General features: G+C 44.1%; 1 protein-coding gene across 3 annotated transcripts; it reads left to right on the top strand.

The window, feature by feature from the left end:
• Positions 1–15,209: 15,209 nt before the first annotated feature.
• LOC120660578 (mitogen-activated protein kinase kinase kinase NPK1-like) lies at positions 15,210–20,986 on the top strand. Of its 3 annotated transcripts, none has more exons than XR_005669650.1 (17): positions 15,210–15,748; positions 15,839–15,880; positions 15,985–16,050; positions 16,147–16,257; positions 16,347–16,427; positions 16,529–16,606; positions 17,650–17,732; positions 18,335–18,416; positions 18,496–18,596; positions 18,708–18,747; positions 18,851–18,910; positions 19,017–19,060; positions 19,161–19,299; positions 19,399–19,614; positions 19,696–20,083; positions 20,278–20,345; positions 20,424–20,474. XR_005669650.1 is itself a non-coding variant. In XM_039939153.1 (17 exons), the coding sequence occupies exons 1-17, from the start codon at positions 15,344–15,346 to the stop codon at positions 20,504–20,506; spliced, it is 2,019 nt and encodes a 672-aa protein (XP_039795087.1). In that variant the 5' UTR covers positions 15,213–15,343; the 3' UTR covers positions 20,507–20,986. The 3 variants fall into 3 exon arrangements, 2 of the variants coding, with proteins under 2 accessions (XP_039795087.1, XP_039795086.1); XM_039939153.1 differs by having other exon boundaries at positions 15,213–15,748; positions 15,839–15,868; positions 19,696–20,027; positions 20,424–20,986; XM_039939152.1 differs by having other exon boundaries at positions 15,214–15,748; positions 19,696–20,027; positions 20,424–20,986.
• The last annotated feature ends 341 nt before the right edge of the window (positions 20,987–21,327 follow it).

Genomic DNA, 21,327 nt, shown 5'->3' with positions numbered 1-21,327 from the left:
TTGGCATCAAGAACATAGGCTCTGTGGAATCTGGAACATCCGGGGCAGTGGCGGAGCCAGCCCCAGAAATGACCTAGGGCTGGGTACTGTAGCACCAAGGTGGCCGGAACTCGCGGAGGAAGCCACGTTCATGCGTGACGTTGGGCCGGTGGCGCTGACCTCCGTGTTTCCGTTGATCCTGCTACGAAAACCATGAACCACCGAGAGCATCATCATCAGCACCTCAAGGCGAACTCATTTTGCAAGTTGGTTGGGCTCGAAGGACAGATATCACCTGAGCTCACCTACGAGGTCGTCAACGGCAACCATGGCGACGGCGGCGAGCCGTCGCGCAGCTGGTACAGCCCGAGGCTTGGGCAACCGGTGGCCTGAGATCGTAGAGGACCTCGGGTGAAGCTGTAGATGCAAGGAATCGAAGTTTGACAGAGTAGGTTAGGTGGATCGAAAAGGGGGCGGCGCAGGCTTGGAGGTCGGCAATGGCGACCTCAGCTCGCTTCTGTCCTTCTGGCGCACGGCGCTCGGCGCACGCGAAGAGGAAGGCGTGACGAGGCGAGTGTGAGGTAGAGGAAAGGCAGGCGCACGGCGCATCGGCGCGGACGACGGGAGGAGGCGCCGACGCGAGCTGCAGGTGCGGCCGCGCCCGCGCGGGATCCGCCGGGCGTCGGCGGGAGCAGCCAGGCGGGGGCGGACTGCACTGCAGGTGCGCCGGCGCGGCCAGCAGAAGGCGCCTAGGAGGGCTCAGCCGCGGCGCTCGATCCTCTCCGGCGGGGACGGCAGACCGGCGGGCGGCGGCGGCGAATGGAGGGCGCCGACTCGGAGCGGGGGCGGGCTGCGGTGCGGGGGCAGGGTTGTGCAAGGTAATGCTTCCTTGCTCCATGTCGTACACGTACAGCCCCTTGTCATCCTCATTCGTGAAGTAGATGCAGTTTTCCTTCAAGCCAACCTCCGCCGCCATGGAGGCCCCAACCGTACCCTTACCCAAGAAGAACACCCTGCTGTCACCAAGTTGGGCTACCTTCACCCAGGCGTTGTCGGAGAAGACGAGCTTGTAGACGAATATGTCCACGACCCCTTTGCCGCGAGCCAGCTCCAGACTGAACCGCACGGCGAACAGGTCCCCGCGGGACTCCACCAGGCCGACCCGGAAGCACCCCGACAGCCACGGCGTGATGGCGGCGCGCGGGGTCGAGAAAACCGGGCGCCCCGCCGGCGAGAACTCGAGCGTCACGAGCCTGTCGTCGGAGACGACGGAGGTGTAGAACCTGCCCCTCGCCGCGGTGAGCATGCTCATGTCCCACATGGCGACGCCGCGGCTGCTCGCCGTGATCAGCTCGGACGGGTACTCGTGCCTGGACCACGACGGCGAAGGCAAGCCAGGCCCCGGGCTGCCGCAGCTGCAGTGCCACAGCACCGGGCGCCCGAGGTGGAGCACCAGCACGACGCAGCCGGCGGGGTCGTCGGCCGGCCGGCGCGTCGACAGGAGGCACCTCGAGTGCTCGTTGTTGCTCGGGAGGAGGCCCTCGCGGTCCCGGGGGAGAGGCACCACCGCGCCGGAGGTGAAGGGGTCGCGCAGGCAAGCGTCGCGCGTGCGGGGATCCAGCGTGAGCACCCAACCCTGCGGCGTGATCCAGCTGGCGTCGCTGTTGAGGTAGCCGAACCCGGCGGCCGGGAGGAGCTGCCGCTTCGGTATGCTGTACAGGAAGCCGCTGGTGCCGCTGCCGTCGTTGGTTGTTGTCTCCTCACCGGCTTCGACACCGCCATGGCCGGATCCGAACACCAGGATCGGAGCTAGGCTTGGGTCCAGCGGAGGCGAGTCTTGGGTCTCCAAAGAGTCCATACACGCTGGTAATAGGCTGCGACTGCGAGACAATGTGGCCGTGGTACCTTCCGTCGCTTATTAGGGTGGGCAGAGTTCGTATCCAATCCAATCTCCTAAGGCACCGATGGAACCGTCGCTTATTAGGTGGGCAGAGTTCGTATCACAATCCAAGACAAGCGATGGGTTAACGGCCGATGCCGTACGGATTTCCAGTTTAGTAACTAGGCACCAATCACCAATCGCCAATTACTATCGCTTCGATAATGCTACACATCATGAGTCCGATGCATGTGCGCATCGTCGGACGTCTGTTCTTTTTATCAGGCGACGTGGCCTTTTCTCCTTCACATGAATACGTTCTTCTCTCTCCTGCTGTAGCATGTCCTCCATTCGCAGCGTCCCGAACGGCCGAACGTCCTCCTCCCTGCGCTGCCTTGAGCACGCCCAGTCGGCGATGTGGCGAGACCAGCAGCAGGTGGCGCGCGAGGTAGGCAGCGAAGCCGTCGCGACGCGCGGAGGCGGCCGAAGAAGCTCCGGAGCGGTGGCGTACGAGGCCAGCGGTGAGCTCAGGCCGGCGTGGGCAGAGGAAGCCTGTCGCAGCCGTGCCCTGAAGCCTGTCGCCGCTGTGCCTTTTCCTCCTCCCTTGAAGCCCGTCGCCTCATTGAGATGTTGCAAATATGATTTTAAGATATTGCAATTGTTGAGTCTTGATGTTTTATTTGTTTTTTAGCGTGGGATGTTGCACAAATAATTTTGAGATGCTGAAATATTTGAGTTTTAATGTTTCATTTTGTTGATCGGTGATGTTGCATGCAACATTGACGATGTTGCACTAGTTGAGTCTTGATGTTTTCATTTGTTGATCGGTGATGTTGCATGCAACATCGGCGTTTGTTGCGGTGGGAGTTTTCCTCGTTCGATGCAGTGTCTGTGTTAGCGTCCGGATCGGACATCCAGACGCTAGCAGTGCCTTTATTGCTTTCCTGAATCTAGCTTCCTTTGACGAAAGAGAAACGGGTCACGCTACCAATGCTTCGCATCTCTGTAATGCCTATTTCTTCAACTTGTTGCAGAAGCTCCTTTTCTATTTGTGTCACTTAAATCTACAAACTTAAGGGTACTCCTAAATATATAAACTTGTAATTTATATCATCTAGATCCATACTCCTCCATCGAGTCTTCATACATGGATATCACACAAATATGAATCTACACGGTGCACGCACGCTGCAAGTGTATATAGAGAGGAGAGAGAGGAGGGATGAAATACTTATCTTGGAGGTTATTAACATGTACTAGGATTCAAAGGGGCATGTCTATAACTCTCTTTTACTAGATGAAGCAGGAAGCATCGGTCTGCAGAACCTATAAAGAAGAGATGGTTGTGGCGCGAAGTAATATTGTCTTACGGACTGCAATTGGTGGGTTTCAAAGTTTAGATCTAGATATGATCTCTTAATATGGTGGAGAGAAGGGGGTGATGGTTTAAGAAAGATGGAGGAGATCACCGAGGGACTCAACAACATATGTACCGTGGTAGGAAATATTATGTCCTCCGTGGTGCAGGTGGCCGGATATGGTAGCGCCATGTGCTATATGGCGAACAATTTTGTGATGGCGTTAGACCTGGGTCAATCAAAAGCTGTTCTCGATGATGGATTAAAAGATTTTATGGACAACGATGTTGTGGCGATCTTTGCGGGCACATTTGTAGTCGCACGATTGCTCATATATGAAGTTCATGAATCTAAAAATACTCTTTCGGAATTTATGAATCTAAGTGACACAAATTACAAGTTTATGAATCCAAAAATACATTTTCAGAGTTTATGGACATATATTTTTAAAATTTATGGACCTAAGAGCTTCTCCGGTGGCCCTTTGGTATGATTCGACTCATGCAGTCCACTGTCCATGCAAAGTCATTCTTTTCTCTCTCTGGATGTTTCATTGATTAAATAATCAGCGGTAGAACCCATTACAAAATAAAAAGGATTGCTTTCTTTATTTGCTCAGTGTCGCTCCTCACAACATTAGTAGCCGATGAGACCACTTGTTTCTTTATTCCACCAAGAGTCGACTCCCGAAGATGAATCAGTTCATCTCTCTCCCATCCATGATTCGCTAACTGCAGTCGTTGCATCGATTCATGAGGCAGCCACGTCGGGTTATGAGTCGGCCATTGGAGAAGCTCTAAGTGACACAAATTACAAATTGATAAATTTAAAAATATATTTTTAGAGTTCGTGGATTTAAATAACACACTCTTACAAGATCACAATTTGCCTCTATGTATAGGCTGGTCACTATGCCATACTGGCAGCAAACTCCACCTGCAGAAGCAAAGAACAGTAGATAGACCTTCTTATGAGATTTATACCACCCAAAATAAGTTAAAATTTAGCTGGGTTACCTAAACAATATGACAAAGAAACAATTCTTTATGCATAATTTGCATTTTTTTGCATAATAATATGAAAACTTCAGTTGTGTACCATTGACACAAAATAGAGGGCACCGAGGAATTTATTTTAGCACAGCAAAATCAGAACACACATGAATGACATGGAAAACATTTGAGATGTCCAGCCCACGCGGGCAGCAGCATCTGGATGGATATGTGGTTTGGCTCGCATACTTTGGCTGAAACTTTCCCAGCCCTGTTTTCGCACACTCTCGGGCCTAACGCGTCTGTTGCTCGTGTTCTTATGGTGCCCTCACTGCAACTTTCACTCCGGCCTAGATTGACTAATACCGCTTCCAGTGAATTATCCGAACTAACTGCCCTGAGGTCCTCCGTTGAGCTGGATCCCTCCTCTAATGATGCTCGTGTCCTCAGGAGTAACAATAGACCCCCAACCTCAAAAGACCACTACCTTGCCTCCTTCCAGGAAATTCCAGATGATCCATTTGCTCCGGCTATCTGGCGCAGTTACACTCCTCAAAAGTGCAAATTCTTTCTTTGGCTACTGCACAAGAATAGATTAAGAACCAAGGCTAGGCTTTTACACTGTCACATGCATAACAATGGGGAATGTCCTTTCTGTACTGCCGAAGAAGACTGTTTCCACCTCTTCATCAATTGTCTCGTAGTAAAAGCTTTTGGGTATTCATCGGCCTTGACCTTGCTTCCCTCCCTGAAACACTTGGTGTTGATCAGCTTTGGGCGATTAATCCCATCCAGGAAAATGATTGCAGAGTTGCCAGCACAATTCTCATTTGTGTCCTTTGGAATATTTGGAAGTGCAGAAATGCAAAAGTTTTCAGGCACGATGATGAGAGTAACCTCATACTTCCGAGAAGATGCCATGAAGATCTTGTCTTATGGTCACACCGATGCTCTTCTTCTGTTGGAAAAATGAAATTGGTAGAGTGGAGTAACTTTTTCCCTGTGTAGTTACTTGTATTCAGGATTTTTCTGTTTCTTCTTGCTTTTCCTTTCCTTTTCTCCTTTCGGCCTGTTGGCTATGTAATGAAATTTGTAATTTTGTCTATATAATGCAATAAAGTTCAGGCAATCCTCGGATTGCTGTAGTTTCTCTAAAAAAATGATGCATGGAGTCCCAACTCGATGCAATATGTCAGATACCGAACTGGCAGCATCAACATTCAACAGTGTCTGCGAACACCAGTGTTGTGAACGTGTGATATTTAAATATGGGCTTATGTGGTGCTTAAAATAAGCCCCTCCATAAGCTCTGGTGTTTGGAGGTCAAAATACTTATTTGGAGGGGTTTATAACAAACACCCTTGAACCAAACTGGGTCGAAGGGTGGCAGCAACAAGGACATACTGCTCCATTTATATTTTTCAAACCCTCCTCCGATCCCTACATCTTCCAACAGGATTAGCACCCGATCAATATAGACTGGGTTCGGGCTAAAATTTCCAGCCCGCAACAAAATTAGATCAATATGGGTTGAATTTTTATCCAAATTCAATCCAACCTAAAAATTATAGATAAAATTTCAGATTTAACTCGACCCGACCCGACATGACATAGTGTCTAAGTCAGACCGAGTTCGGATCAAAGAAAGAATACCGAATTTTTCATTAACATTGTTGTAGAGTAAAGTGAAAGAGAGAGAGGATTGAAGGAATGAATGAATCCATAGATTGATTGGGGAGGATTACAGCCTTTTATACATGCCCAAGGAGCCAAAGGGGCCGAAGGGACACACCCCCTTCGGTCTGATCCTTTCGTGGATGATGATGTCATAAATCACTAACTAATTATTAAATACAAGAATTGATCACTAATTCTATTTCTTCTTAACACTCCCCCTTGATCAATTTCTTCCTCTTGTAGTCTTGTAATCCTCATTCATTGTTTGATTGTATGGAAAAACTCCTCAAAAAACCATGTGGGAAAAAAATCTGAGGAGAAACCTATTTGTGTATGGATATGTCATTGGAAAAACTCCTTAAAACCCTTTTTGGGAAAATAGGAGAAAATATTGATATGACATATATGTGCTGATACTCCATTAAAACTCATTTAAAACCCAGTGGGAAAATATAAGAAGAAAATGATATGGAATATCATTGATTGCAAATATATATGAGAAAAACCTCGAAAGGAAAGCTCATAAGTAAGTTTGAAAGTATTATGATCTGTGGATCATATCTGAATTAATTCTCCCCCAAAACATGATGGGAAAAATATGAGGAGAAATCATATCTTGAATATCTTCTTAAAAACTCTAGTGAGAAAATAGAAGATATGATATATGCAATATGTCTTGAATATCCCTTTAAAAACCCCGGTGGGGAAAATATGAGATATGACATAAAATATTGCCTCATTAAAAACCTATGTATGAGAAAAACCTTGATAGGAAAAACTCATTTTAGGAAAAGAGTACAATTATATAATCTGATGTTTATGGTTGCTTGTATGGTTACGATTCAGAGAGTGTCTCCCCCTGAGCCTTGCAAATCTCATGATTTGGTTTGCAAGGTTTCTATTTCCCCATAACATAGTTTAGGAGCAATATATTTTATGATTTTGCCCTTTATATATCCTGCATTCTTTTGTATAAATGCAAGGTGAATTATCTTCATAGATAATTATTAGTTTCCTGATTGAACCAATGCCACATGACTGTTGTATGTGGTTGATCATTCTGTGAAGCCATATGATTCACGTGAAGCTTCATATAATGTGATTATTTCAGAATGATTCGTGGATATAACTACAAGAGTCAGCTTTGATGACTTATAAGACGTAGTTGTTCCACAATGTAAAATTGTAAAACTTGTTTAATGTCTAGTATTATGGGGGATCAGACATCTAGCCAGCATCAGTGTAACCAACTATGGTCTTGTCTTAGCTGAAGCTAAGATCATTTGTGCCTTGGAAATATCTGAAGATATTATTAATTCATGTACAATGGCATTTGTTGGAGCTGTGCTGTGCCTTGGATAATGTTCAATGATTCGATGAATCATAATTTAATCATTCAGTGAAGTCATGTATTTATGTGATGCTTCAGAATGATAGACCAAAGTTTCTTGTTGGAATCTATTTTGATGATTCATATAAAACTTTAGTACTTTGGTAACAATTTATGTTCTGGCAAAATAGGGATTAGTTAGTCAGTATCTCGATATCCCACTTTTGATGTGTTCTGATTTGATAATAACAAATCAAGATCTTTTTTATGCCATTTAGACATCTGCAGATATCTGATTTGACTCCGACTTGTATGGTATTGTTGGAGTAGCACTAATTTGAGCTATCTAGGTATCTACAAAAGCAATATCAGACCCGTTGCAATTTGTATGATACAAAAGCGCTTTGGCACTTAGTTTCCCATCCCAGGGTCTAAATGGGTATTGATCCATTTTTAGGGATGGAATGAACACAAGTGTTGATGGATATGATTGTCCAATATTAATTAAATATTGATAAACTGATATATGTGCTTAAGTTGAAAACTTAAACATCCTTTGGTTTTACCCAATTTTGATCTCGAATTTCATCATAAATGAATGCTTGTTGTTTGAGTGCTGAGACGATGAAAATTCCATTTGGAATTTATTTATGGACACTGTCGTGGTGCTGCAAACCACGGCCGGGTGGCGGAAGGCACCCGCCCTAGCCCAGAGGGTGTGTACTCGGGGGTTAGCTAGTCCTAGTTAGATCTCACTCAAGAACACGATGAACACAGCAGGATTTAGAGTGGTTCGGGCCGCCGGAGCGTAATACCCTACGTCCACTGTGTGTTGTATTGCCTTCCCACGAGAGTGAGAGAGGTTGCGAGAGCTTGTGTCTGGAGATCGTCCTGTGCACAGCGAGCGCCTCCCTTTTATATCTCAAGGGGGGCGCGTACACAGCTGTTGGGTCCCCGACAGGTGGGTCCAACGATGTAGTATAAAATGACGTACTGTCCATACGTTATGGCGTTGCAGGCAAAGGAGATCTCTCTCCTGGATTCCTTTGCCTGCTCCTAGAGCCCTTGGTTCATCATGTCCTGGCGCTGTCTTGTCGGGGCGATGCCAGATGTAGCTAGTGGCGTCGCCTGCCACGTAGCTTAAGCGGGCTGTGTAGCTTGCGGCGTAGGCGGCATGATGGAAAAGTGCCGTGCCGTCGTATCCATTTAATGTTGCAGACGGGCTCTGCGTGGGTGCGGCACAGGCGGCTGCACTGTGCACCTTGGTAATACGCGGTGCACAGCGAGACCTGACAAAGGCTGTCTCGCGTACCGCGGCGGCAGAGCACGCCTTGTCCATCTGCATTAAATGCAGCGGGCGCGCGGGTCTTCCAGCGGAAGGCTCGCGCTCGAGCCTGTGCCTCCGGGCCACGTGCCGGCTCCGGACCACCTACGCAATGCGGGAGGTCCGGACGGACGCAGGAGGTCCCGGACCCCTACGGGGGGGTCCGAGGCCTTGGTTGTCGACATGGAGCTTCCCTTTCTTAGAGACACATGGCGTCTCCGGACCCAGCCCCAGGCGGGGGACGGGTCCGGGGCCGTTGGTCTGGTGAGGGAAGAGCCTGACCCGTGGGGCCTGGCTACTCCATCCTTTCCATGCAGTTATGGATAACTACGCGGGTCCTGCCTTGCTGCAGTAAGAGTGGGTATCCCTGCTACAGGGTACCGACAGACACATATATGCATTCATAGTAATTAGAGTAATCCTTTTATGGAATATACTCATATAGTCAATTGTACCACAATCAAACTTGACTATCTCAAGTCATAGAGTGACTTGTGCATAACTATATGTTGCGATTTTTTGTTTTGGATTTAGCATACAAAATCCTCTAGAGACATATAAATCCAATTTTATCAAATTCAATTGATCTGCAAATAATTGAATATGGGAACGTAATTCTCACATATACTTTGATGGTATGTTCGTTGGTCTCTGCGTGAAACCATGTGCTACAAGCTCTCGTTGTCTCACCACTTTGCTTTCTTGAAGAAAAACATTATGATATGTAGATAAGACTTTCTTATTTGAAAATGAGAGCACTTCTCCATAATTGCCACCTTTTTCTTTGACCCAATTTGAGTGTTTGTTAACACTCTGCCTAGGAATTTTTGGTCTGGATCCAGTTAAAGGTGTATAGCAATTTTCAATAGGAGTATATGTCGACAAATTTGTAGTCTTAATATGATCGACTGATCATAATCAATATATATCTTGTGAGAGATTAACCCTTTTTAATCCTATGTCATTTCCCACGACCATAGAATTAGGGTGTTCCACAACCCAGTACCTAATTTACGTGCACATATACTGAGCTTCTGAATGCAAAACATTCATAGGCTTTGGATTCGAATAAATCCATAAAGTGTCTAACAATATTTATGATGTTGATTTGCATTTACTATCTAGGAGAATGTCTTGCCCTATTTCCGCGGATGTTTTTATTAAGCTGAATTCCTAGCTTGTGACCATACTTCTCCCCCTCTTATTTTGATATGGGAGTTGAGTGATAATTTTAAGTGCTTCACTCTTTCTGGTACAATAACTGTAGGAATTTTATTTGATGACACTTTTAATTAGTAAATGTATTTGGCAGACTATTTGCAATGTGTTGCAAATAAAGATATTCTGAAATATTGGTTCATATATTATTTGTATATACGTGGATATGAGGATGAATGTGATATTCTTCTATAATTTATAATTCTTGGCATTCTGTGTGTGGTATTAATCTCCCCCTAATGTCTGGAATTGTCCTCAAAATGTAATCAGCATACGGGCTTATAAATAAATGAATTAATTCCTTATGAGTGATCCAAGACATTTTATGAATGACGGATAAATATCTTATATGGATCCTCAATGTCCATGGATATATGCTGCAGTGGTGATATCGGTATGTGTAATGTAACCGACACACATATGGGAAATATTTGGCTAAGGCCAAGATTTCACATACTTACTGCAATGAGGGGTACCATTTTGATTGCAGTTATATGAATTTAAATTAAGTTTACGGTGTGTAAGACCGTATGATGCCAACACGATGTTGACTGCACTTCTATGATAATGGTCCTATCAAGTAAGTCATTTTCTTGGTAAGAGATTTGGCTAATCCATTTTTGTATGTACAAAATATTCCTCATTAATGTCTAGAGCCAAACAATAATAATTGAAGGCTTTTGAGGAGAAATTAGCGGCATTGTTAATCCTCATGGATTTGATTGTGTGTTCTAGATAATATGCTCTTTAATTTGATAATTTGAGCAAATAATCATGCTTAGCATGATTTCTTGTGGATAACAATACATACGGGACCATCTAGTTGATGCATCAATAAGTACCATGAAGTACCAATTTGGTCCGACTAATGGATGAATAGACCACAAATGTCTCCTTGAATGCATTCAAGGAACTGTAGTGGTTCAACCTTGATCTTAAGATAAGAGGTTCTTAAGATTAATTTTCCCATGGCACATGTTGTGCGCACAAATTTGAAGATTTGGGAAATTTTTTGAAATATTTATGTGGTGACCAATTGAATTGCCGATAATTTTTATGTCATCCATATCCAAGGATGATTAAGGCGATGATGCCATGTCTTGAGTATATCAAGATTCTGAAAAATTATCTTGTACGCAACATTTCTACGGGTTTGATGTATGTGTAATATAATCCCGTTGATGCTGAAGGAATTCTTTCAAGCATTTGCTTGATATATCGAAATTTTTTATGATGAATTGATATTCATTATTGTTGTCATTATGTATTTCCACATGAAAACCATTGTTACGGATATATTTTGTAACTCAATAGGGTACGCATTGAATTAGGATATATGAGTGTATCCTCAATTTCTAATTAGGTACCCATAGGGAAAATTAATGTGCCTCGACCAAAAATCAATTAATCACAATATCGCAGTATACGATTTGTGTGAAATTTCCTTTACTCTTTGTGGGAGTTTGGAAGTATTTAGTTTCCCTAAGTATGAGTGTTAGTGGTACCATGTCCACTAAATGGATTCCTTCCTTGATTTGGATTGTTCCTGTAGGATAATCCTTGACAATAAATATTTACCACACAATATAAATATGGCTGGATAATCAAGTTTCTGGGGATTATGGAGATTATGTTGTGTCTCCAAAATATGTCGTTGAATTGAAATTCCATGACCATGTTGTTAGTGCTCAATAGTTTGTTCCACGTGATGGGATCTCCTCATTATCATGTTCTGTAGAACATCTTCATTGTGTTCCATAGGAACATCTTTGGAGCAACTGATATCAATGGGTTGAGTAGAGAAGTGAGCTTCGAGCTCGTCCCCTTGAACTTGTTTGCCAACGGATTTCCAATATATGTCAACCAAATGTTTGGCATTTGTTGCACTTTTAGTGATATGATTGTGACAATCATATGTTCGACAAAACTTGAAAGTGTCATGTTGAGTATTTGTCTAAAAGTGTCTTTGCCTTTGTTAGGATCATGTTTTGTGATGATGCTTAGTTTTCCCTTAAAATTCAATTTGAATTTCGTGCCACCAAATCTTGTTTTGGTGTTCTGATCATTGTATTGATTTTCTAGTAGTAGTACTGAGCCCTATTGGGCGTAGTTGATGGTTCTTTGTTAAGAGCTCATCTTATTTCTTCTACTTTGAGTAGATTATATATCAGATCAGAATATTGAGCATAGTTTTGCTAACGGTATTGTTACTGCAATAACCTATTTGAAAGGGAAATAATGTCCTTTCGATCATTTCTCCATCATCTATAATTTGATAATAAAACTGAAGCTTACAACAAATCTTGGGCACTGCAGAATTATATTCTGCGAAAGATTTGAACTTCATAGGACGAAGTAGTGACTACTCGCCATGTTTCTAACAAATAATTGTCTTTTGTTGATCATAGTATTATTTAAGTGCAACCCAAATTTTGCGTAGATCCTTTTCCATAATTCTTGAGATTTGGATATAAATGATGTCTCAAGAAATGATGTGATATATTTGGTTATGTCTAAAAAATGGGCTTTTGGATTAGGTTTATTGACGTCATCAATAAATTCCTTTGTTGTTAGCAATATTTTAATATTTATATCCCAAGACAGATAGTTGTGACTATTTGCTACAATTTCAGCAAAAATTTTTGTTGACTAAATGTAATGCCATTTTTCTACATGAAATATCATGTATATGGTAAATTTAAAATTTTGTGTGTGTAATTTTATGCAAAGTAATGAAATCAAGATGATTCTTGAATTATAGTTTAAGGTATATTTATTGAATAGTGCAACTATATTTGATGGTTTTCCTGTGGAAATTAATGACTTGATAGTCATATTTTATACAAATTTAATTGTATAAAATATTTTGGATATACACATTATATATAATCATCATAAGATGTAGACCTTTAGTAACGGGCAAGTATTTGCTGCCTAAAAACATGGTCTCAGGGCAAATAAATTCTTAAAGAATTTATCGCAGCCGATGTCTAGGTCTCCATTACCTTGTGTTTTTCCAAAAATTCAGATTTATATTTAATTTTGCATAACTCTACTTGATGTATAATATAAATCAAGTGCTATGTTTGTAAATATACAAATAAAATAAATAGCACATGAATAAAATAATATTTGCATAACCAATGTGAGATCTACGGATCACATATTTACAATTACTGCGGTAATTATAACTATATTATATTGGTGCTAATTTCTAAACTTGATAGTCTATATAGTAATTTTCAAAAATTATGCAAATTCATAATAATCTGAGGGCTAAAACAGAACAATCTAGAGCCTCAAATACAAACATGTATGACCCGATACTTTGAAACATGTAAATATATATAAATTTGAAGCCTAAATGCAAGATTGCCTGGGAGAGAATGGGGGCTCTACTTGGGCTGGCGCGGCCTAAAATGGCCTATGTCGCCTGGCTTGGCTTTGGCTCGGCCCACTGCGGCGGCCCGGCTCAGCCTGGCGCGCCTGCGGGTGGCCTGCCGGCGCGGCCTGGGAGTGGCCCAAGAAATGGCCCATTTGTCGGCTGGCCTTTGCTTGGCCCGATTAAATGGAAGGGAAGGGGTGCCTCCCCAGGAACCGCCGCCGCCCGCCCCTTGGGGGCGCCGCCGCGGCTCCTATGGCGCCCCGCCGCCGCCGTTGCCGGTGGTGGGCTCCACTGCCACCTCCCCTTGGGGGGCCGTCGTTGCTGGCCCTTGGGGGCGCCGCCGCGGCTCCTATGGCGCCCCGCCGCCGCCGTTGCCGGTGGTGGGCTCCACTGCCACCTCCCCTTGGGGGGCCGTCGTTGCTGGCCCTGGATGCCGCCGGCGCCGTGCGCCGCTGGCGCCGCCGCGGGCTGTACCCATCGCCGCCGTGCGTGGTGCGCCGGCTGATGCCGGCCGCCGGCCTTGGCCAGCGCTTCAAAGTCGGAGGAGAGCCCCAGGGCGGCGGGCCGTAGCCGCCTGTTCCCCTATGCGCCGGCTGTTGCCGACCACCGGCCATGGCCGGCACTGCACTGATCGGATGAGATCCTCAGCGCGGTGGGGCTCCTCGGTTGAGAAGGGAGGAGAGTCTCTGCGTGCGACCATGGTGCTGATGAAGTCACTGGAGGCGTCGCGGGTTGGGCGCTGCTGCCGATGGCGGCCATCGACAGGTCGCTTGGTGCAATGAGGCCGACAGTCGAGCATGGGTTTCTCGTCGATGTCGAGGAGTCGGATGGCGAGGCATCCATTGTCGGCGACCACCAAGCGGAAGGGCAAGAAATCCAGTGTCCAATTGAAAGAAATGTAAGGCTCTGTTTAGTTCCCACCCCGTAAACGAAAAAAACGCAAAATTTTACGAAGGAATCTTACTAATTTGAAGTACTAAATGAAGTTTATTTACAAAACTTTTTGCATGGATGGGCTGTAAATCGCGAGACGAATCTAACGAGCCTACTTAATCCATGATTTGCAACAGCGATGCTACAGTACCATCCGCTAATTATTAATTAATTATGGATTAATTAGCATCATTAGATTCGTCTCGCGATTTACAACCCATCTGTGCAAAAAATTTTATAAATAGACTTTATTTAGTACTTCAAATTGACAAGATTCCGTCGCAAAATTTTTTGCGTTTACAGCCCCCGAAACTAAACAGGGCCTAAGTTACTAATTTCATTCTTACACAGTGGTATGAGGCCGACAGCCCTCCGGCATGTTCTCATCGCTGTTCATGCAGTGCTATTGCAAAGGATGGCCTCAGCATCTTTGTTGCCGGATACTCGTGAGTTCCATGGAGCGTGAGGCCCTCTGGAGTGTGTCTTCTCGGCGAGATTCCTGGAAACCGAACTCGGCGAGTTCTTCTTGCACTCAGCAAAGAGACTATGCGTGCGTGATAACGTGTTGTAGAGTAAAGTAAAAGAGAGAGGATTGAAGGAGTAAAGAGACTATGCGTGTGTGATAACATATTGTAGAGTAAAGTAAAAGAGAGAGGATTGAAGGAATGAATGAATCCATAGATTGATTGGGGAGGATTACTTCGGTCTGATCCTTCCGTGGATGATGATGTCATAAATCACTAACTAATTATTAAATACAGGAATTGATCACTAATTCTATTTCTTCTTAACAAACATGAACCCGGCAATGATCGATATACTCTTGACACATTGGCACTCGAGTTCCACGAACGACCAGTTACTACAGCTGGTTTTAATATCCTCCGGAGTCCGGACTCATTTGAAATGCATGAATCAAAGCTTACTTTTTTACGAATTCTCTACTGTATTTCTGTGAATCTTTTTAAATTCATATCTACTAATTAAAGTGTCTGATTACCTGGAACCCATTTCTCACGCACTACAGAGTCCACTAGTACCGATTAATCAACGCGTTCACACGAACTCCGCGCTAAAGCCGAATCACTTGCTAACGGTCGCGAGGGGCATTTCCGTCCTTCCGCTGCCCCGCAAACCCCCAAAATTTCAAAACCCCGCACTCGAGAGCGGCGTCTGCATTCCCCATTCGTTCCCCCTCTTCCCCGATTCGATCCAGCACCACGCCGCCGCCCGCCGACGAGGACGCGCGCCGAGCCTAGAGCGCAACCATGCGACGGGACGACGCCGGCGGCGGATCCGGGTTCCACGACTTGTTCGACTCCGTGCGCCGCTCCATCTCCTTCCGCCCCGCCGCCGCGGCCGCCGGCCTGGAGCCTCCCGCGGGCCCATTCGGCGCGGGGGGCGGAGGGATCGGTTTGCGGATCAGCTCCTGCATCCGGAAGTCCCGCGGGATGGGGCTGCTTGGGCTCATCACGAAGAACCCCTCCCCGCCGCGCCGCATGCTGCCGCCGACGCCCGACGAGGCGGTCGGCGGCAGCGGGGGATGCGGCAGAGGTGGAGAGGAGAACCCGAAGATCCGGTGGCGGAAGGGGGAACTAATCGGGGCGGGCGCTTTTGGGCAGGTCTACCTTGGGATGAACCTGGACTCCGGCGAGCTCCTCGCCGTTAAGCAGGTGAGGGGGTTCGGCGCGTGGGATTAGGCCTGTACCGTTTTTTGGAGGCGTTCGGAGTGGTGACTTGCTCTTTCCTATGATTTATTGCAGGTTTTGATCGGCACTAGCAACGCGACGCGGGAGAAGGCTCAAGTTAGTAACATTTCTTTCAACCGCCAGTTGTTTTGCTAGGGAATTAGAGTTTTGAGGCTTTTGTCTGATACACGGTGCCTTGTGGTTTTGGTTTTTGTGGTTAGGCACATATTAGAGAGCTCGAAGAAGAAGTGAAGCTACTCAAGAACCTGTCGCACCCCAACATCGTTGTGAGTGAATGCAGCATGGGTTAGAAAATTGGAACTTTCACTTTCGTTAGGTAATTGCTATGTTGATGTTTGATTTACTCTGTTTGATATGGAAAGAGGTATCTTGGGACTGTGCGGGAGGAAGATACGCTAAATATCTTGCTTGAATTTGTCCCTGGAGGGTCCATTCAGTCACTTCTGGGGAAGCTTGGTTCGTTCCCAGAGCCTGTAAGCAATCATCAATCTGTGTGGCTTGCAATACTGGTGAGTTCATAGTGGAAGAGGATTAATCCATCATATGTATTGTTGTTGATCAGGTCATTAAGAAATACACTAAGCAAATTTTGCAAGGATTGGAGTATCTGCATAGCAATGCGATTATACATAGAGATATAAAGGTATAGACTCTGAAGTCTTAACATATAATGGCATATCTTTGGCCTTGCTTGTTCTGTGGTTATGCTTATTCTGATGAACCTGGGATTTTGCCAAATTTCAGGGTGCAAACATTCTTGTTGATAACAAAGGGTGCATCAAACTTGCTGATTTTGGGGCATCAAAGCAAGTGGCAAAGTTGGTAAGATCAAAATAACATTTTCAATGTGCTCTTAAGGTCAAGTGTAATCGAGGGAAATTAGCAAACTTAGAAAATAAGACTGGTTAGTCAGAAGGGAATTTTAGATTGTTCTTTTTAAACAATAATGCAAGAGTAAGGCCCTGTTTGGGACCGCGAGCGTGATAAGCGCGAGCAGGATAAGCGAAACACGGCTTGGGGTCCTCTTCTGCGATTTTGGGCCGCGCAGTACAAATCTCGCTTATTGCCTTCGCACACGGCTGGAATAAGCGATTCCTACACGGGACGTTTGGCGGGATTTTTTTTGCGTTTTTCGTGGATAAGCAGCATGGACGCGGTTCCAAACAGGCCCCAAGTCCCATGCTGGTTTAGATTCAGGGAGTTGCCTTTTTTTTTTAATTCCTATTCCCAAACTACTTGCAATTGATACAGTAGAAATAAGAACTTGTGCATGGATGGGAGAAGGCATACCTGGTCCTGAAAGGTCCCACACATGTGCGAGGAGGGGTAAGACAAAACTAGCATAAACATCTTAGATACTGTAAGACAACAATCTCATGTAATCATATGACTGTAGGGCCTATAGCAAGGCCAACAAAGAAAGAAAGATGCTCACAATAGAATCACAATTTATATTCTAGTAGTGGCAATGCTGAGGCCCTTCCTGGGTTTCATCTCTAGCCTACCCCAGCTTGGTTCAGACTAAAGGGCTTTGTTCTTGTTAGTGCCTTAGTGGCAATGCTAAACTACTGAAAGTAAGCAGTCTGGCATGTCGCTGATTAGGTCTATTTTCAAATTTCAATACAAATGGCTAATGGTACCCATATGATCATTATATTTTCTAAGTCTTGTCTTCTGGCTAAAATTATACACTCTGGTGTTGTAGTGCTGGACAGTTAGCATGTGCTACACTCATCCTCATTTTTGTATCAACATAACTGCCTGATGCATTTTTAGAAGATATTAGTCCAATATGTTTTCTATTTGTTCAAGTTACTCCTAATTTCCCATGCCAATGCACTTACAACAATATGCCATGCTTTCAGGCTACTGTGACAGCAGCCAAAACAATGAAAGGTACACCGCATTGGATGGCACCTGAAGTCATTGTTGGGAGTGGGCATAGCTTGTATGTCTGGAAACTCTTCCACGACCTCATTTCTTGCTTTTCTGGATTAAAATACTACAGATTTTTTTTCCTTCTATAATGGTATCCCAGGAATATCTTTTCTAGTTTGACTTGTTTGGAATTGACAATTAAGAACATTCAGTCTTCACTTTTATCTAGGAAACACAATTCATTTTTTTAAATGAAAATTGTGGACCTGATTTCAAACAATGCTAGTAGTAGTACTGCTTTAAGCTATGTGCAATTCATAGTTCAGCATTAAGAAACACTGCTCAATAAGGATTATATATGTTCGATTTTCTCCCTAACTACATAGATTCTCCCTATTACAAGCAGTTGAATATCACTTCCAATCACATTTTCTATGTGAGTAGTTGTGTGACATTTATTGTCCAAATACAGAAGTGGCAGGAAACAGCATCAGTATTTGTTGATTTAAGATAACCACCTGTTGCCTTTGATTAGTTGTTATGGATGTATGACACTTGCCAAGGAAGAAAGTAATGTACTTTGATTCAAACTAAATGAAAAACAATTTCAGAATCATGTCCTTTCGATTTTTATTCTTATTTTGCTTGATCCTTACTGTTCCATTGTCTCAGCTCTGCGGATATATGGAGTGTAGGGTGCACAGTTATAGAAATGGCAACTGGCAAACCACCATGGAGCCAGCAGTATCAAGAGGTAACTTTTTATCACCATGGAGCCCTAAGTAAATCGTAAAAAATAATATTCACTTCTTGCACTAAGAAAATCTTTGCAGGTTGCTCTTCTATTTCATGTTGGAACCACAAAGTCACATCCACCTATACCTGAACATCTCTCCCCAGAGGCCAAAGATTTTCTGTTGAAATGCCTGCAAAAGTATACCTTTCACTTATCTAATATTTCCTCAAAAGTTTTGGAAACTTCCTCCAAATGAAAACTCAAATTTTCAACTGTTTTGCCTGGTGCGTTGATTATTTGTTCTTTTAGGGAACCAGAGCTGAGGTCTACTGCATCAGACTTACTAAAGGTATTTGCACTAATTCTGGATTGTAGCTAGTGATGTTCCTGTGGCTCCAAGTGTATGCTGATAGGGCTTTGTAAATTTGATTTCTTGAAACATTTTCGTGCAGCATCCTTTTGTCACTGGAGAACCGAATGAGTTGCAGTCACTCAATCGTGCTGCACACAAGGTTTGATTACTAGCATAGTCTGATGTTGCTTCATCCACCTTTTTTTCTCTTGCAGGACCTTTACCCACGTTTTTTACTTAATAACTTCATCTGAACAATGATGCAGGACTCTTTTAATGAGATTCCTGCAAATGATATGCCAAATGGCTTGTAAGTGAATTCTCTAATTCCTGTCCTCACATGATCGTTCATCATCCATTTGTTTTGTTTCTATTTACTATGCCTTAGAGAATTATTTAAATGCTTCCAGGGGTTTGAATCAGTCTTCCAACTGGTCGACTATGAACTCCAACAAATCATCAAAAATCAAGCCCTTATGGGAGGGCAGCTGTGATGATGATGTCATGTGTGAGTTTGATGACAAGGATGACTATCCAGCAGTTGGATCTGTAAGAATTTTGCTTCAGCTGATTTTATTATGTGCATTTAAAAATGGTATTGTGAATTGACTAGGTTACATCCTTGTGCAAACTTTCTGCTATCTCCAGAGCTATAATCCTATGTCAGAACCATTTGATAACTGGGAAAGCAAGTTTGAGATGAGCCCGGAGCAAAATTCTCATCAATCAATGGAATTTGGTGGATTAACCAAACATGCTGAAAGCAGCATGACTGAGAATGATTTTACTTTCCCTGTTGAGGGAAGTTGTGAAGATGATGATGTACTTACAGAGTCAAAAATAAAGGCATTCCTTGAAGAGAAGGTACTTAGTATATATTAGATTGGACAAATTCAGTTGTTTACTGCTAGTGCTTAAATGCTGTTTTATGGGTTTTCTTGGCAGGCACTTGACCTGAAAAAGCTACAAACACCTTTGTACGAGGAGTTCTACAACACAGTGAATGCAGGAAGTTGTCAGGAAGCTGATCAAACTTCCAAGGGGAAAACCCCAGCTAGTCCGAAACTTCCCCCTCGAGGAAAGTCACCTCCAAGTAAGACACGAGGAGGTGCGTCACCAACATGTGATAATTTGAATAATGCAAGTCCTGAAAGCTGCAGCAAGCAATTACCAAAAAGCAGTGTGGTGAAGAGCAGCCGAATTTTACGAGAAATAGCTTCTCCTCAACTCAATGAGCTTGGAGATAAAATGCATCTTGATGCCCAAGATAGCCCAAGGTTTGTTCGGTATTGCCATGCCATGTTCTGGAACTGAAATTACATTCTTCAAAAACGTAATCAATGCTGAAGCACTTGTAGCTTTGGATAGGAGCGCTTGGAGACTAGCTATCAATGTGCCTGAACTTTGAACTTATTTCTTTCGGGTTTCATCTCTAGCCTACCCCAACTTGCTTGGGAAAAAAAGCTATGTTGTTGTTGTTGTTGTATGACCAGTTTGAGATCTAATTGGGAGTATTTCTATGAACAGCATCAGTTTTGCCGAAAGGCAGAGGAAGTGGAAAGAAGAGTTGGACCAGGAACTTGAGAGGGAACGAGGTAAAGTTCTCATAATCTATGCACTAATAATAATTCCCCCCCAATGGTTATTTTCATCTTTGATTTTTTTTCCTACAGTGATGAGATTAGCTGGGTGTGCTAAATCACCATCTCCAAGTAGAGGTCCCAATGTGAAACGAGAGCGTCATGCTGACCATTGAACAGACAGCAGTACTCATTTCTTTATTTCATCCCACAGAAGACAGAACAACTGATGGTAACTACAGAATGCCAGAGATTGGTGGCAATAGCAGAATGCCGGAATGCCAGAGATTCACGGCATTAGCATGAGCCGAACTGTGGCTGCACAGAACCATCTTGGTACAAGGAGTAGGTCTACTTTGAAGTGGACTGGTACAGAGGGCAGTCATCACGACTCATGATCAGGATTATTGTTGCCGTAGCCTGGAGAGCGTTGTGCTGACAGTTTCCTGATTTTAAGGCCGCATTTTTCTTTCTTTTGGGCGTGGTGCTATACGCGCGGCTTTGGTTATATATGGTTTATATTGAGAACAAAAGTGTTGTATAAATTTTGTGTTTGTAAGCCAGGTTGGCGTGGGGATTGGTTTTGTATGGATATTGTTTCTTGAAAGCGTGTAATAAGCCAGTGATGCAAATTATGGGGGCATTCAGTTTTCTGAGTGAGAGCTTTTCAAAGCTGTGATCGTCTGCTGTTAATATTTGCAGTCAAATCGTGAAACATGTATGCGTACTGAGGCTGCCGATGTTCCTGGTGCATCTGTAACCATTAAGCTGTGTGTTGTGCATTGAGGTGTTCGTGCTTTTGTTAGTACATTTTAAGGTCTTGTGCATCGACACTTCCATCATGGCCTTGTGCTGTTGTGCATCGACAATATTCTCTCTTTTCTTAAGGGTTTAAAGTTTGGTTTTCAACCTTGAATTAGCGTCATCGTCCGATTTTGATCCCTTAACTACAAAACTATACATCCCACACTTGGCGAACGAACCAAACTGTTCAAAA

Source organism: Panicum virgatum, chromosome 2N (genome assembly GCF_016808335.1).
Source record: "Panicum virgatum strain AP13 chromosome 2N, P.virgatum_v5, whole genome shotgun sequence".
NCBI lineage: Eukaryota > Viridiplantae > Streptophyta > Magnoliopsida > Poales > Poaceae > Panicum > Panicum virgatum.
The sequence above is the reverse complement of the archived record's forward strand: the minus strand, read 5'-3'. Positions and strand labels throughout refer to the sequence as shown.

Coding starts and splice junctions, on each gene's coding strand:
- LOC120660578 (XM_039939152.1), top strand. CDS start 15,344: ATGCGACGGGACGACGCCGGCGGCGGATCCGGGTTCCACGACTTGTTC. Junction 16,428..16,528: donor TTATACATAGAGATATAAAG/GTATAGACTCTG, acceptor GCCAAATTTCAG/GGTGCAAACATTCTTGTTGA. Junction 19,300..19,398: donor ACTATCCAGCAGTTGGATCT/GTAAGAATTTTG, acceptor TGCTATCTCCAG/AGCTATAATCCTATGTCAGA.